The 17,147-nt window shown below is 40.6% G+C and overlaps 1 protein-coding gene across 2 annotated transcripts in view; it reads right to left on the bottom strand.

Annotated features, from left to right (window-relative positions):
- The window catches only part of nlgn4xa (neuroligin 4 X-linked a), a 121,076-nt gene that overhangs the window by 79,613 nt on the left and 24,316 nt on the right, over positions 1–17,147 (bottom strand). For both annotated transcript variants that reach the window (XM_084401746.1, XM_084401745.1), the window contains one exon: positions 9,813–9,965. In XM_084401746.1, the coding sequence (XP_084257872.1) occupies positions 9,813–9,965 (153 nt within the window). The remainder of the gene's footprint in view (positions 1–9,812; positions 9,966–17,147) is intronic.

The raw sequence follows: 17,147 nt of genomic DNA, 5'->3' as shown, positions 1-17,147 counted from the left end.
AAAAATAATTTGCACAAAAAAATATCAAGCGACACACTTGAGCATCAAATTAGCATATTAGAATGATCTCTGAAGGTTCATGTGACACTGAAGGCTGGAGTAAATAAAGACTGAAAATTCAGCTAAAATACAAAAAAATACGACATGACAATATGACAACAATGACCTTTTATGAGAGAAGCTAAGCATAGACATCCAAACTTTAAGGGCAAACTAGAGGCTGAACATTTCAGTCTGTGTTCTTTAAAGGTTCTTAAGACAAAAAGCTATTGTAAAAGCTAAATGTTTATGAGCAATAAAAATGCAGTAAGCTTATTTAATGTTGGAAAGATTAGTGTGCTACAAGGTAAAATTCCAAAATCGAGGAATTTCAACAAGGGTCTCTCAAGGTAGCCTTCCTTATCAGAGTTGCCAGACCCTCTCACGGGGCCACGGTGATTCAAAATGTCTGAATAATCACTACAAGAGGGCTTGCATCATCCTGAGAGAATTGTGTTCATTTATATCAATCCTTGAGGTTTGCGTTTCTAAAAGCCATTAGAGGTGTGTATGTGTTAAAAGGAAATATCAGCTGGGGCTTGATCTGTCTTTAATTAGGTTTTGTTTGTATTCTTTTGGTACAGACAAATCAGCTCTCTCACCCGCCTTGGGCATCAGTGCCATTCGAAGGAGCTTGTTTGCTTATTGTTTGTGTTCTGAGCTGATTGTAATGGGAAGATGTTAACCAGCACTGTATGTGCTTCATGTGTCACGCTTTGAAGACTCCCCTTAAAAAGTCACCTCAGTTTCTCAACCTAAACCTCCTTCCTCATCCATCCTATCCTTTGTGTGATGAATAAACAAACAAACAAAAAATAATAATAATATTGATCAATAGAGTAGAGAAATACGGAGCCCCTTATGGGACGTGGTGAAGGAAATTAATATGAGATAGGAGGAAAACATATTTGTAAATGATTTTGCGTTCTCTAGAAAATGTTTTACGTTCCCCCAAGAAACATTGTACTCGCTCGCAAAATGTTTGCGGTCCCCCGAAAAATGTTGCATTTGAAAAGTTTTCTTTGTGAGAATGATATTTCATGATATATATATCATGACATATCATTCATTCATAAATATTAATATAATGATTAATTCATAAATATCATTAAGGTTTTAATTGAGGACATTTTACAACCTGAACTAACCTTGCCTCATCATGAAAAGGTCAAATTATCTGACATTTAAAAAAAAACAACTTTTTTTGACATTGACACACAGTCATGAGGGTCTGCAGGAACATTATTATCGTGCCATATTAGCTGCCAATTTACCATACAAAATTAGTTCAATTAAATCTTTATTATTACCATTATTACCCCGACTGCTATGTAAATGTCTACATTACAACTATTTTTTAATAGTAATACAATTATCGTTAATAGTATTACTATTAGTTATTATAAGTATACTTTTTTTACATTTAAGCTTATTAATACCATTACTTTCCATGCTAAATAAATAGTGAAAGGAGTCATTTAAAACTACTTTAGAGCCATATTTAACTATGATCATCTCAATGCAACATTAGTAACAAAAGTATGAATATTTTAATTTGGATCTGCCCATCTTTATAGAGCACAATTCAGGCTGAACTACTTCTCCTGTAGTTAAAGAGTGTCTCTATCGCTAGACCACAGCTCTAATGTCCTTTACAATTTATTTGCCACACCCTCCATGCCACACAAAACAGTTTATCTGTTCTATTCCCTATTCCCCATGTCGACTCTCCTCTTAACTTCTCTGGCAGCCTCTTCTGCATGTAGATTCAGCCCTTCATCTCCTTGTGTGTTGACATGTTATCTTTAATCTACTCAATAGTCTCTAATACCCCACTCCTGTCCACTCTCAACACATTTACCTGGACCAGTCCTCCACTGAACTCTCCTGCCGTTACCTTACATCACCTCTCCTCTCTGTTTTTGTGTAAAAGAAAGCAGTCATTAGAGCAACCACGAGACAACAACAAACATCTCTGCCTTTCGGCAGTTGAGGACAGCATGACTTGCCCAAAGACACTCAAGCACATTCTCACCAATATTACTGTGGCGTTATATTGCTATTGCTTAAAATGTGACCCAAAAAGCCCTGTTTCTCATTGTCTGTCGCTCCTAATCTCTCTATTTCACTTCGTCCCCCATGAAGCCATTTCAGTCCAATCGGCCTTCCTCCCCTGGGCTGTGCCTGTCCTTGCCCTGTTGTGGAGACTTTACTCACAGACCTCCAGTAAACCGTAGGAGCCTTCCAGGCAGTGGCGGGAGACAGCCTGACAGAGACAGAAGTGAATAGGATAAAGGCTCTGCGGAGATTGAGCCACTGCAGAGGGGTCTATTAGAGTAAGCTACTGCCTGTTAAACAACTGAGAGGGTGATTTGGGAAGGTTTTTTGGATACCTTGTTTGATAAAAGCCAAAGTACAATTCTGCTGGACTCTCTGCAGTTCATTTTTATGGTTATAGACTGAAAAATCTCAAGAAGCAGATTTGCATGTCTACTTGAGGTTCTCTCTAGCGCAGCAAGAAATTAGTTGTACAGCTTTAATCTAATTGGCTACATTGACAGTGTCACGGTTTTGGAATGAGAGACGTATTTATCAACATATGTGAATATCAAATTGCCCCGTTTATACTTACAGTCGCAAATAATGCCTATAAAGATAGTGACAATGACTTAAGTCAAAGATTCTGGCTTCTTATTAAACAAAATCAACACAATACTATTTAATATTAGTAATAAACACACACGCACACACACACAGACCCAATTTCATCCCCTAAAAAAAATCTTGTACATCATCCCAACCACAAAGAAGTTATATTTACATAATTACCATACCCTTTTGTCTAGGTTTACAGTATACAACATATGGAAAACAAAAAACACAGAAAATGATTAAAAAAAATATATACACTGCAATTTATTTTATATTCTATTAGTATTAAATAAATTAATAGTTTTAGTTAGCAAGGATGCCTTAAACTGAACAAAAAGTGAAATGACAGACATGTATAATGTTACAAGAAAAAACTGTTTCAAATGAATGCTGTTCTTTTGAACTTTTATTCAAGAAAGAATCACCCCCCAAAAATGTATTACGGTTTTATTTAAAAATAAATACAAATAAATAAGTGACATAATACATTATAATATCAAAGCTAAATATGTGTCAAAATAAACATTTTCCCTTTGTGTTTTCAATTACCATGCTAATAGCTGTGATAGTGCTAATTGTTAAAGAGATGGGATATGATGGGATGAGACATTTAAAGGGATAGTAAAAAAAAATATATATATAGCTGCGAGCAGCGAATGTGGGGCCAAGCCGGTGGCACCGCCACCCTGGTGCATTTAGTTACACTAAAGCCACTGGGGTGGCGGTGTCACCTGCTTGGGCCCTCCATCGCTGCTCGCAGCTATATTTATATATATATATATATATATATATATATATATATATAAATGTAACAAAAAAATATATATATACATTATATACACTCACCTAAAGGATTATTAGGAACACCATACTAATACTGTGTTTGACGCCCTTTCGCAGGCTTTCAAAAAAAAGAAAGGTGGAGGAGACAGCCCTCACTCCAACCATTAGCAGGAAGGAAGCACTGAAGTGATCGAACACCTTCGGGATCTCCTCACGGAGAGAAGACTCAATTCAATGAATAGGTTCCACTTCTAAGAGGGAGCGAGCCTCTTTTTGAGAGGGTGCTCTCACAGAAGTGATGGTCTCTACGGCATAAAAATATTTGTGGCAGTAACCAGAACCTCCACGTCCCATTCTTTTTAGAACCAGACCTGGAACTCTTTAAGGTCTAGACGTGGGTGCCATCATGCCCCATCCCTTAGAATGTACTCTGAGGAAGGAGTCAGGAAGGCTGTCGAGAGGAGAGGTCGGTTGGGCCATTAAGGGGCAACTAGCAAGACCTGCTCCATCTCTTCCTGATTTTAGCACCGTAGTGCAAGAAGGCTCACTGGGGAACGCATTTCTGGGGGGGGCCCCAGGGCCAGCTGTGGCCAGAGTTTTTTCTTTGTTGAGGGATATCCACTCAGACGGAGAAGAAACAACTGGAGGAGGGACGAGTCTGGAGGGGCAACAGATGTAACTGTGTGGCCCTGAAGTGGTCCCAAAAAGCTGGCCAGCTGGGGACGGAGTCTCCACTCTCTCTGGGCCAGAGGATGTCGTGAGGCTTGTCAGCGGCACGATTGAGCAGGCCAGCAGTAATAAGTGGAATGAAGCGACCTTAGAAGCTTCTGACTCCAAGGAGGAGGTGGCGGGCGAGTTGCAAGATGTGAGGGGAGCGTAGCTCAATGGTCGCAACGTTGTCTTTTTAGACCGGTACATGCTCGCAGAACAGCGGTGTCTCAAAGCGAGGAAATTGTAAGCAACTCGAGGCAATATATGCCAATGCAGTCGGAGGGCGCCCAGACCTCTGTTACTGCATGCCCTTTATACGTGGCCCCTCAGCCGGTATTAGTGGACACTCATACTAGGAGCCATTGGCCCGGGGAAACGAAAGGTCTGTTTACGGGCTGAGGGTTTGGCGACAGGCCAGGGTGTTTATCACATGCCCCAGGAGCCTCTGAAAAAGTTTCAGTGGGACCCTTTCTCACTTCTTGAATAGCACTGAGCTGACACACCTCTATCTGAGAGATGCGCTGGACCGAGACCATCTCCATACTAGAAAAGAGATCCTCAACCCTTGGGCGAGTTTACTCTTTCCCAGTTGACCTGAAGACCCAACTGGCTATGGAGCACTCGAAGGGTAGGACCATGTACTGATACGTCGTACCTTCGAATGCAAGAACACAGGAGGCATGTGGAGCGGAAGGATAGAGATCTGAAGTACATGTCTTTCAGGTCGAACACTGTAGACCAAGCTTGGGGACGGGGCATTTTTGAAAATGCATCTCTGTGTTTAGCAAGTGAATGGAGGCTTTCGAAAAAGGGCCCGTTTCAGTTGACACAGATCCAAGATGGTCGTAACCCACCACACATTTAGGGTACAATGAAGTATGCGCTCATGGAAGCCAGACATCATATCGGCTGGAGGGAGCGGCTAGTTCGCCGTCCTTCGCCAGTAGGACTGCGATGTACACACACAGAACAGGAGCACTGCTCAACACCTAGGTATGATGAATATCACTGAGTGCAAGCTGAGCGAAATGAATCGCAAGCTGAGTCTGAAGGTACCGTTTGGGGCCAGGCTGGACCGGTTGGAAGCATTTTAGGCTTCCATAAAACCGGGCCAGGGGGCAGGGAACCACAGACGTACCCGAGGTGGGGCAGCGAGGTGGAGGACAGGGACCTGGCTCGAGAGGCCCGAAGGCAGGGTCTGAGTGTGCAGTGCAACACTTACCCGTCTCCACGAGACGGCCAGGGATGCGTGAGAAAGCGGATGACCGGGTCCTCGAACCGCACCCAGCTGCCGTGCTGGCGAACAAGAGGGGGCTGAGGGGTGCAAGGCTTTACAGGGTCATACACCGCCAGACTTGCCCTCTTGGGACCCAGGAACAGAGGAATTTGCTCTTTCTTTGAAGTGTGGGTACCGCTTGCTCCGCCTTTTTTGGGAGCCAGCGGTGGAAGAAACACACACACAAACAAAGACTCAACCCGGGCCTCATCCGGGGGGAGGGAGTGGATCAGTGACCAACTCCAAAAGCACCCTGCTTTCGCTGTCGCTTGCCACCTGGCTTGGCAGCGCCTAGAGCGGGTTGGGCGTCCCTACTGCGGCCGGCTCTATGCTGAGGCCTGGCTGGAGGCTGCTGTGGAGGCCCAGCGGGAGCGGCGGCAGGAGAACACCCTCGGCGACGAGCAGGCGGAGGAACTGCCACTGGCGGCGGGGTGGAGGCAGTAGCGGGCCGCCGGGGCAGGATGTGCTGGATGGCTTCCGTCTGCACTTGGGTGGCAGAAAACTGCTGAAACGGCTGGTCAGTCCGGGACCAGCGCGCTCAAGGGGGGGCTCCACCGGCTGCGATGTGATAGAGGAGTGAGGGGCCCATAGGGATTGGTTACCGGGCGGGGAAGCCTCACTATGATCCTCTGATCACCCATCCCACACGGCGCCGTAGCGGGGCGTGGTAATGGGGACTCCACGCATGAAGGCGAGTCTCGATCTCAACACCGCGATAGTCATATCCTCGCAATGAGAACACAAACTATCTACAAAGCTGCCTCAATGTGCTGCATATATACACATACATTACATACACATATTATACATATATATATACATATACATATATATATATACTGTATATACATTCTACAAACACGTGATACAACTATTGTGACCGTCCATTTGGGGGAACAAATAACGATCGCATCCAGAAATGCACGGGTGGAATGGCATCTTGAAAAAGACGCAAACACACCCGTGTTGCTCTTTCAGGAAATGGGACCCATCACCAGTGACGGAGCACACAGGGGAATGACCGCGGCAACACTGAACAGTGAACTGAAACAGTGAAGGACTCATTTTTCCGCCCTGTAACCAGCCGTCAACAAACACAGAAATTTGATGCTGTTAAAACAGCACCGCTGCACTTGCACTGTACAACCACCAGAAACTGTGAGAGTCTTCCTAGAAGAACACAGAGGATAATTACTAAACAAAGCTGATGCACATGAACTAATAATGGCGGTAACCAAGGAGACGGATGAAAACACACTCAAAGTCCATGAACAAAACTAAACTGAACGTGACAGTATGACTTTCTTTCTTTCTGACTTTTTGATATTTTGAAAAAAATTGAAGTCAAAGGTTACCAAAACTGTTACCAACGTTCTTCAAAATATCTTCTTCTGTGTTCCAAAAAAAAAAAAAAAAACGAAAAAGGTGAGTAAATGATACATTTTAATTTTTTGGCTGAACTATAGGGATACAAATTATGTAATCAGATTTGAATGCAGTTGCCACTCTCATTCATAACCAAATTGTGTGTGAACATGTATTTAGCACTCAAAAACTGGCTTAGAGACTTAGAATCAGACAGACCACGTTTTTCAAATTAAAAGCGCAAGGTGCACCGCACTGCCTTTTTTTGGTTTACTTTTTTTAGCTTAGAAAAGAGCAGTGTGGTGTGTTTTTTTATGTTGCTAGGCAACCACCGAATCAGCTATCCTGTCAGTCTAATCAAAGATTATAGCACGAGCACTCTAGAATCTTTGGTTTGCTGTTAAGTAAACTGTAAACATCTCTGTTGCCACACTAACTTGCCTCCAGGCCTGCTGCTTTTTGTTAACATTGTGGTATTTGTGGTTCGTGAAGTCATACAGCTCCGTATAACTCGTGACAGCCACCACAAGTTTCTCCTCCATCATTGCAGTCTCCGGACGTTGAAAGCAACTGTAAACTTCACCACAACAGAAGGCCCGCCTCTCCATTCATTCGATTGGACAATTGAAAATTTTACTTTTTTTTTTTTTTTATATCAGGCGCTCAGAGCGATCTAACAAAAACACAAGGCGCAGCAGGCTGCTAAAAAGCGAGCCGCTCGGGGTGCATACAAAACGAGCAAAACGCTCAATGCCAACAGAAAACGATTTAAAAAAGACGCCTCTTACTAAAAAAAAACACGTTCTGTCTGATCGGGGCCTTATGCTGCTGTGTGAACGTAGCCATTGTGATTCTTCATTTAGTGCTGCATACATAAATACCTCATTATGCCAAATTGGAATTGAGTTTCCCACAATGCACTGTGATGACATGTTAAGTGCAGAAACAGACTCGTTCTGCTGTATTATGAGACACATCGGCAGTCTGCTCACGTTGCCATGAAAGAGAGAGAGAGAGAGAGAGAGAGTCATGTGCCAGTAACACATCTCAGTTCATTCTTACAGCTTCTATTGGATCACTGGCAGGCCACATGTGCCCCACTGCAGATGGTGCAATTACTATGAAAGCACACACACAGTTACAGATGCAAATTTGACAGAAAAATTTTACACATGCATGCCCATGTAGCCTATACAAAATGATTATAGATGAATACCCATGCAGTCGTAATGATTCCCGCATGATTATCCCACAAATAACCCTGTTATGCATACCACATAATGCATAACAGGTCGCTATATCTATCTCAAATATGTTTGCATATGTTCAGCAGCAATTTTTACTCTCCAACAAGCTAATTCCAGAGAGGAGTGCATGGCTTTCTGCAAATAGTATTTCCACACCGTAATGCTCCTCTCACCCTTGGCTAATCAGTGAGCATGTGTCTAAAAGCTAGATTAAGCTATTACAACACTAGGTCTAAAAACAGCTGAGAAGAAATATGTCTCACTGGTGGCGGACTGGGCATGGGCCAACTAGAGAGCAGTCTGTGCAGTGCCACACACACGCGCACACACACACGCTGCCACCAAGATACCTCAGAGGTGTTAAAATATTACTTTTGTTGTGGAGAAAGAGCTATCGCTCTGTGAAAAGGGGGTACAAAACGGACACGATCCTGCAATTTTATATGCTTGGGAACATGTTCCAATCTCACTTTGCCCTCTCTCTATAGGGCTCTGCTTTTTACTGCCACCACGTTTCAAACTGCTCTCCGTAAAGCCAGAGACAGCCAGACACTTTAGACTATCTCCATCACCTGCATGCTGAGCGATGTCAGGCAGAGAAGCAGAAACACGTTTAACAAAGGCCTCGCTTGCACTCTCTCACTCCTGTCCTCGGTCTCTCTGCCACTTTCTTTGCTTCCCCCAACTGCTGTCTTTTCCCGCAGTGCACACTTTTCCAGTAGGCCTTTTCCTATACCTATTCCCCTTGGCTCCAAGACATCTAAATATAACCAGCCTCAGAGAGAGCTGTAGCTGATAACGAGTTGTAAGAACAGCCGAAGTGGAAGACTGTGAATGATCCCTTTTCAATATTTACCAACCACAGCCTAGATTCTTAAACTAAATTTAATCATCCTACATCCTACTGAGGCATAACTGTCCTGCAACGAAAGATGAAAGAAGAGTATGAAATCCAAAGTGGACTTTAAAACTTATTAGACAGCACAAATTCTGAAATTTAATGACCAGCGGTGTAGCAACATTCATCTCTCACTTTTAGAAAGTACTAAATTTGCCCTTCCCTACTTTATGGGAGAAAATCATTATGTTTATGAGGTCAATTATTAAAAATTATTTCTGTTAATTCAAATAACGCTGAAATTAAGTAAAATATAAGTATTAAATGCCTGAATGTATAACTTAAATAAAATAAGTTTAAGTAGCAGTATTAAATGTACTAAAAGTAAAACCGGAAAAAAAATAAATAAGCTAAATATAAATAATAATAAAAAATACAAAAAATGACAAGAACTTAAGCTAAAATTTAAATGAAAACTGAGAATATAAAAATAAAAGCTAATTCAAAATACAAATTAAAACTGTATAATATATCAATAATAGTAAAATAACACTGAAGCACAACCGGCCAAGAAACTGAACTCAACTCCAACAGGAAAAATAATTATAAGTAAATCATAGCTGCTATGTTTGCATTGTATGACCATAACAGAAGAATTGAAACTAAAAAACTAAACTAAAACATATTACATAACAGTCCATCCAGATCTTCTTGAAATCTTCATTTTAAATGATGTGACTTTTAAGCCTATGGACCCTCAGCTATTCCAAGATCATGTGCCTCTTTAAACCATGTGTATATCTTTTTTTACATGTGTAGGAGGCTGAATATAAAACAGGAGGTCATAAAGATATTCTGTAATCAAAACCATCCACCATTTAATGAAAAATGAACGACTTACCCAGCACTCCCAGCCTATAATTCAGGGTCACCACAATGACATTTCCATAGCTGGCCAGAATGCTGCCGTCAATCATATTCCCTGTTCCTTCCATGTAGGACCCACCATGGATGTACACCATCACAGGTCTCAGCCCATTCTCATCATGGATGTCTGCAAGAAGAAAAGACAAAAATCATCTGGACATACTATAAACATTTAATTTCTGTGGGATGACTGAACAACTTTTTTTGTCCAACTAATAGTGACAGTTTTTCTCAGAAAACGGACATCAGTAGAACACATAGGCTTTACACTTTGACAAGACAATCTAATAGGACGATCCCAAATGAGAAGATCAGACAAATATCTCAAATTAAATTGCTTCTTTATACCATTACCAAGCTGCATTTTCATTGAAACTAATCCCACCTCAGCAAGATTCACCTCAAGATGTGGCTCATGCACAGGGAAGTCCGTAATTGCTGCGGATGAATTGGTTATTTGTGGGGTTCTCTTGTTCTGATTAAAGCCCCTGATTAGTACACGTGTAGGAGGCTGATTATAAAACAGGAGACATGAAGCCCAAGGATGAGGAAGTCTTTGATAGCAATTCACAAATTGCAGGCAAGCTTACCCAGACTATAGATTTTTCCCATCAGATATTTACTGGTCTTGAACAGGACAGCAAATATAGATGCAGATGTGTCCCTGTGTTTAGTCACAATAAAAACACATTGAGAGTTTCTAGACAATTGTGCTTACTGCATAGGCTGAACATTAATATCAATGCATGTACACTAATGGAAGTTGTAAACAAAAGATACAAATGTTTCTCTTCAACTTAGGCCACTTTTTTTGTTGCAGCGGTTGATGTTGATGTAAAACATATGTTATATTTTTTTGGTCACACTTTAGATAAGAGTCCAATTCTCACTATAAACAATGACTTTTGCCTCAACAAACACCTAATTACTGCTTATTAATAGTTAGTAAGGTAGTTGTTAAGTTAAGGTATTGAGTAGGATTAGTGATGTAGAATATGGTCATGCAGAATAAGGTATTATGTGCTTTATAAGTACTAATAAGCAGTAATATCCTAGAAATATGCATGCTAATAGGCAAATAGTTTATAATATATATAAAACATTTTTTTTTATTAATTTTCTTATTCAACACAATGGTGTTACACTTATTTAGTCGTGTTTGTTCTTAGTTTCGTTTCACTGTGTTTAACTGTGCACAGTTGAAGAAACACCCATTTATATACTTAACAACTTACAATTGATTCAAAGCTTCCTCAAATAAATACTAATAATAATAATAATAATTACTGATAACAAACAACCTTAACATAGTTTTTTTTGAGGGAGAATAATCAGTGTGCATCTTTAATTAAGTGTGTTTTAATGCTCTGTGGTTTGCACTGTTGGTTATAAGAGCAATGTGTTTACTGTACTAATATTTCATCAAATAGTTTCCTCAGCCCGCTCAAAACAGCTGATGGAATGAGAGCTAATGGCATCAAAAAGGGGTTATGACATTCGGTATGTGTGCCTGCGTCTGTTAGCATCCACCTCTGTAAACATACTCACTGCAAACAGCCTCCTCTCAGTGGGAGTGGTATATCTGCATTAGGAACGCCCTGGTTGGCTTCTCAGACTGGAGTGGAGTCCAACAGGGGACAGCGTAAGTAATTGGTATTCAGCCAAAGCCACCTCACTGTACTTTGATTATTGGTTTCTGTTGCATATGGCTTCATTAACTGCGTAGAGGTGGTGCTCAAACACAAACACACAGACACAAACACACACACACACACAGCGTGGTCTGCTGCAGAGCTGGCACAATCCTACAGCGCCTGTGGGCAGGCGAGCAGAATTAACGGCAAGTCTGTGTATCGTTCTCCCCGCAAAGGAAAACAGGGAGAACAAGAGAGAGGGGAACAGTGAGAGAGAGAGAAAGAGAGGGAGAGGTGGAAAACAACCCGTCGTGACAGGTGATTAATCTCGGTCGGGTTCTGAGTGGGCGCCAGGCAGTGCACTAATGCGAGTGCATCTATTTTGCAGCTCTTTGCTGGTGTACAACTTTCAGCGTTGCAGCGCCTTTATTGCGCTGGACCATCAGCAAGGGCAGAACCTCCTGTCTAACATTCTGCCTCCCAAACCAGGCAGACTAATAGCTGTGCACGGGATTCTAGTTTAGTGGAGATATTACACAAGCTTTGTGTTGATGTTTTACCCTTTTACACTGGTCTAGGATTACCTATCCTGACCCGAAATCGCAAGCAAACCCATTACTACCATCAAAGGCAAGAGCATACCACCCACACAATTGGAAACCTCTGTTATGGTGAATCTTAACTGGCAAACTTGAGCCAGTAGAAGTAGTTTAGGTACTGATTTCATGGGCTCTTTCCAAGAAAACAATTTAAATCCTTCATCTCCACAGCTATTCGAAGGAGAACAATCCAGAAACACATTACGAGAATGGAGTGCTGCCATGAACTTGTCTAGAGTAGATGCCGATACACATCTTAAGGCTCTTCACAGCAAACTCATAGATCAAGGAGACATATTGGATGGGCTGTTACTGTAGCTGAGAAGGAAGCACATCTATGCACATTTTGCATCCCAGGTGTGTTGAAGCTCAACTGGCATTGGACATTTGCGAAGTTGGCAAACATTTGGGCTCTTGAATGATGAAGAGGAAAGAGTTACGGGCCGTTCACAGAACGTTAACACTCAGGTTGTTAATGTAGTGCTATTCAATTTGAGCAACACTTTTAGCTTGTACATTCTCATGACAATCCATATGAGATGTCTAATGAAAAGCTGATCATTTCATACAACTTTTACTGTTGTATGGACTTTTACTAAAAATTTTAGTAAATTTTTTTAATTTTCAGTCTTCTGCATAAATAAATCATACAAGTAATCCATATAGACATAGAGGTTGCATAGCAGATGTCGGTAAATAACAAATAATATTTTATTTATTTGTTTAATGTGGAATAAAGTTTTTCCCCTTATTAGTTTTAGAGAAACAACAGTTTATTTCTATTAGACAACTTAACTCTGCCACAATTAATCATGTTGATTTTATGCATCTTATGCACTTTATTTCTTTATCCAGTAACTAACACAACTACTAAATGAATACCAGGAATAATCTTTTTGTTAATAAAATGTATTTTATTACAATTTTGTCTTCCTTGTGTTGACACAGTAGTAATAGTAATAATACAGTAAGTTAGCCTGGCAAGCCAGACCTACATCAAGATGTTGGGTCTGGCAACTCACCATAGACACGCTCAATCCGAGGGGCGGGATAAACGGCTGTCTTTCAAATTCCCTCTGCACGCAATAGGACAGCGCTTCAACCAACCAGAGCGTTTTCCCAACAGCGGAGCTAGTTGACAGATTCAACTTTTGCCATATCTGGCTGGCAAAACTACGAACACATCTTCCCTTTTTTAAGAATGACTTAAGTGCTGTTCTATGCTCTTTTCTCAAAGAAAAACTTAACTCCAAGTCCTCCAGAGTCGCGGACAAAGCCGATTCGAAAGATGTTCGCCAGCAGCCGCCATTCTTTGTTTTCAAGTAGCAGGGAACTGTCGCAACTCTGTCGTCATTATGTTAAGCCCGCCCCGCCTACTCTATACACGACGTGATTGGCCTGACCCAATTTAGGTTTTTGCAGCTAGGTGCGTCTAGATTTCTAGGCTAACAGTAAGTATTAATAAATACAAATGATCCGATATGTCACAAATGCTTCAGATTGGTCATCTGACTATGGAAGCTTGTTTCCGCCACTGAATAAAACATAAAACAAAGGTAATTGCGACTTTTTAAATCTCGCAATTCTGACTCTTTTTTTTTTTTCACAGAATTGCATAATAAACTCGCAATTGTAACTTATGAAGTAAAAATTGCATGATATAAAGTCACAATTGAGTCAGTCTTTTTTCATCAGAATTGGACTGTATAACTTGCAAATTGCAAGTTTATATTTCACAATTCTGAAAAAAAGAAGTCAGAATTGCAAGGTTTAAACTCGCAAATGTGAGAAAAAAGTCTGAATTGCAAGAAAAAAAGTCAGAATTGCGAGTCATAATGAAATGCTTAAGAGTATATACCTCACAATTCTGACATTATAACTCGCAATTGCGAATTTATATCTTGCAATTCTGAGAAAAGTCAGAATTTTGAGATAAAAAGTGACGATTATCTTTTTTTTTTCTTTTTTTTTGTGGCAGAAACAAACTTACCTGACAGCGCCCTCCAATTTACATAATTTGTATTTATTCAACGGTTCTCCTTGATTGTTCTTTACTGTTAAGGTAACTTAAAGGTGCTCTAAGCGATCCCGGGAGACGTTACTTCTTGTTGATGTTCTAATTGTTGTCAAACAAAACGGAGGCTAGCTAGACCCTCCTCCTCATCCCGTCTCCTCCCTCCTCCCATCCCTTCCGGCATAAAGGAAAGTCAAAGTAGTCACTACAAACAAAGTTAAGTTTTACTGATACTTCATTCAATGTGTAATGTCGCCAAGTTAGATGAATGCTTTTATATATTGCAGAACAGAATGCAGAAAAAGAGAAACATTATCTTAAAATCGTTTCGCCACCTGAGGTTATAACTATAGCTCCCATACAAGGACACAATAATAGCACGTTAGCTTCGCGTTTCCCAGTGAGCATAAACAACGGCGGCGTCGTAAACAAATTTAGTCAAAGTTGTCAATAGCCTATAAATGAACGTTCAAATTCATAACAAACAGCGGGTGAAAACAATCATTCACATAAATTGTCGCCCTACTGTGAATTTGCTTGATCATTTACAATAGAGATTGATCGCTAGCTGCTAGAAACATATATGTTGTATTCACCAAAGTTAACGCTGACTGCATAGTTCTAGCTAATTACATCCTTGTGTTGGTTTGGCAAACATGAACATCAATTTAGAAAGAAAAATGGATTTACCCACCAGTTCTGCAAAAACAGAGCAACTGAATGTCGGATTGGAATCCCTTCTGCCGGCGGAGTTCTCGCCACCTTTCGAAGATTTTTCTGATGTAAATTCTGGACTTCGCACGTTCCTTATCCTTGTCCCTCTTCTTTGCAATTTGTTCATCAGAACGTCGTCTCTTTGATCGTGTGTCGGCCATAATTCAAACTTCCCTCTTCATGCTTCTCTCTCCTCCACACACCCCCTTCATGTGTACGCGCACTAACCCCCCGAACCCTATTCTCAAATACTTCTTACCAGTGATTGGCTGGAACACTGTTTGTTGTGTTTCGTGGTGCGGGTGAGCCAATTTAGTTTTTTGTTGCCGTTTGTGGAGCCTGTGGTGTCTACAGAGACCGCATTTTTTTTTACAGTGTGTTCAGGGGACAGGCAGCTAGCGGTAAGTGAGGAGATGTTTGCTGTGTGTGACAAAAAATGTTTTGGCCTAAAAAACATGTGACATCACTTAGAGCACCTTTAACTTAGCTGGTGCCCCGTGGTTAAAGGCGTGTAAGGGTCATCTGCCATACTAACCTTAAGTAACATGCAACCAAAACCTCACAACATTAATTTGGTGCCACGTGTGAGAACCATAAGACAGAGCTGGCAAGATGCAACATAATCGCTGAAGACATCCTTCTAAACAGGCACTTGTACAGATAGACCTTAAGTGGTGCTCAAGCACATGAACCTTTTGGCCTCTAACAATATAAGTGCCCTTTTTTGTACAGATTTTTTTGTTTTAATTGTTGAATTGGCCTGTTGAATTAATTATAATTTTTCAATCAATTCTCACCGTGTCCCCAACAACTTGTTCTTCTGCGAGACCGCACAAGCCCCTCCCACTCACCAAAGCACCAAAGCACTCTGCAGAGCAGGTGAGCAGCATCCACGTCTCCCGGACCTGCCTTTATTGGTGACAGCCATTTAACAATTGTGTTTGCCCTAAACTTTCTCACTGTTTGTCACCTCTGTGAAATTAAACCACTATTAAAACAATACAGCCAGCCTAACTTGTTAAACTTAACAACGAGCAAGCTAGTCTGGCGTTGACGTAAAATAGCATTGTGCAAGGTCGGAATTGTCACCAAAATTTATAAAAAATGCCACAAAATTTCAAGATATTAATTTGCTCTTGTATGAGTTTTTGTATGTTGTGTTTATAACATAATATAGTTAAGCAATATCACACGAGCAAGAGTGCTATTTTCTCAAATAGCCTATCAGCACGATTACAAAATGTAATATTCATTTTATACAACAGTTCAATAAACAATAAGTTGATTATATGAATTGACTATTTTTAGACACAAAATTGTCAATTTTGATTGTTTTTGCTCTTTTTTTGCCAGTGAAAATAGTTCCAAACAAAGAAGAAATGTTGCGTCTCCCAGAAGCCTATCTGCAATGTTTTTGAATGAATCAGGTGAGTCAATGATTCAATGACCCATTCAAAAAGTTGCTTCTTTCATGAATGCTGAATGAAAAATCAGCTGGTTTTAACGAATCAGTTGAATGAATGATTCTCTGTTATAGTTTCATATATAATAGTATCATTTCATTTTTTCCAACATTTCATATTTCTAATATTCAAAATGTTATTTTTAGATATTATAAATAAATCTCAAACAATTTTTAAAAATGTTAGGCAATTGCAGTGTAAATGGATTTTGATAAATGGTAAGATGTATTTTGTTAATACTGATATCATTTAATTGGTTTAAAATGTATAGTGTTAAATAGTATAATTAATCAAAAGAGGATCAACATGTAACTTTACTTTTTTGTTTTATAAATAATTATAAGAGGGTGCCCTTTTTTTCTTGAATACCTGCCCCCCAAAATGTGTGCACAGCCCAGGTAAATGCAAGAACATTTTCTGTGTGATCGGCCTTTTATGCATCCGCTCTGACGCATCCTGGCCAGAGTTTCGCCACTTAGACGTTATAAAAGTTCCCTTTCTGGTTTTATCTGTGAAACTGTGCTGTGACAAGGAAAGGCAGGAAAAGACAATGAGAGAACAAGAAAGACAGAAATAAAATTAAAGGGAACGATAGAGAGAGAGAGAGAGAGAGAGAGAGAGAGAGAGAGAGAGAGAGAGAGAGAGAGAGAGAGAGAGAGAGAGAGAGAGAGAGAGAGTCAGGGAGGGAGGAACAAACGAAAGGAGAGAGTGAGTGGGGGTGACTCCGCAGTGCACACACCCTGGACATTCATCATTGCCAGGACAGGCCGAGGAGGATAATATATTCCCTCATGTGCTGCACAGCACTGCACACATTACTCATCTTTATACAGAGCAAGCAAGAGAGAGAGAAAGAGCTGAATTCTTCATTAGACTCAACAGTTC

This window comes from Rutilus rutilus (assembly GCF_951802725.1).
Source record: "Rutilus rutilus genome assembly, chromosome: 2".
Taxonomy (NCBI): Eukaryota; Metazoa; Chordata; class Actinopteri; order Cypriniformes; family Leuciscidae; genus Rutilus; species Rutilus rutilus.
The sequence above is the reverse complement of the archived record's forward strand: the minus strand, read 5'-3'. Positions and strand labels throughout refer to the sequence as shown.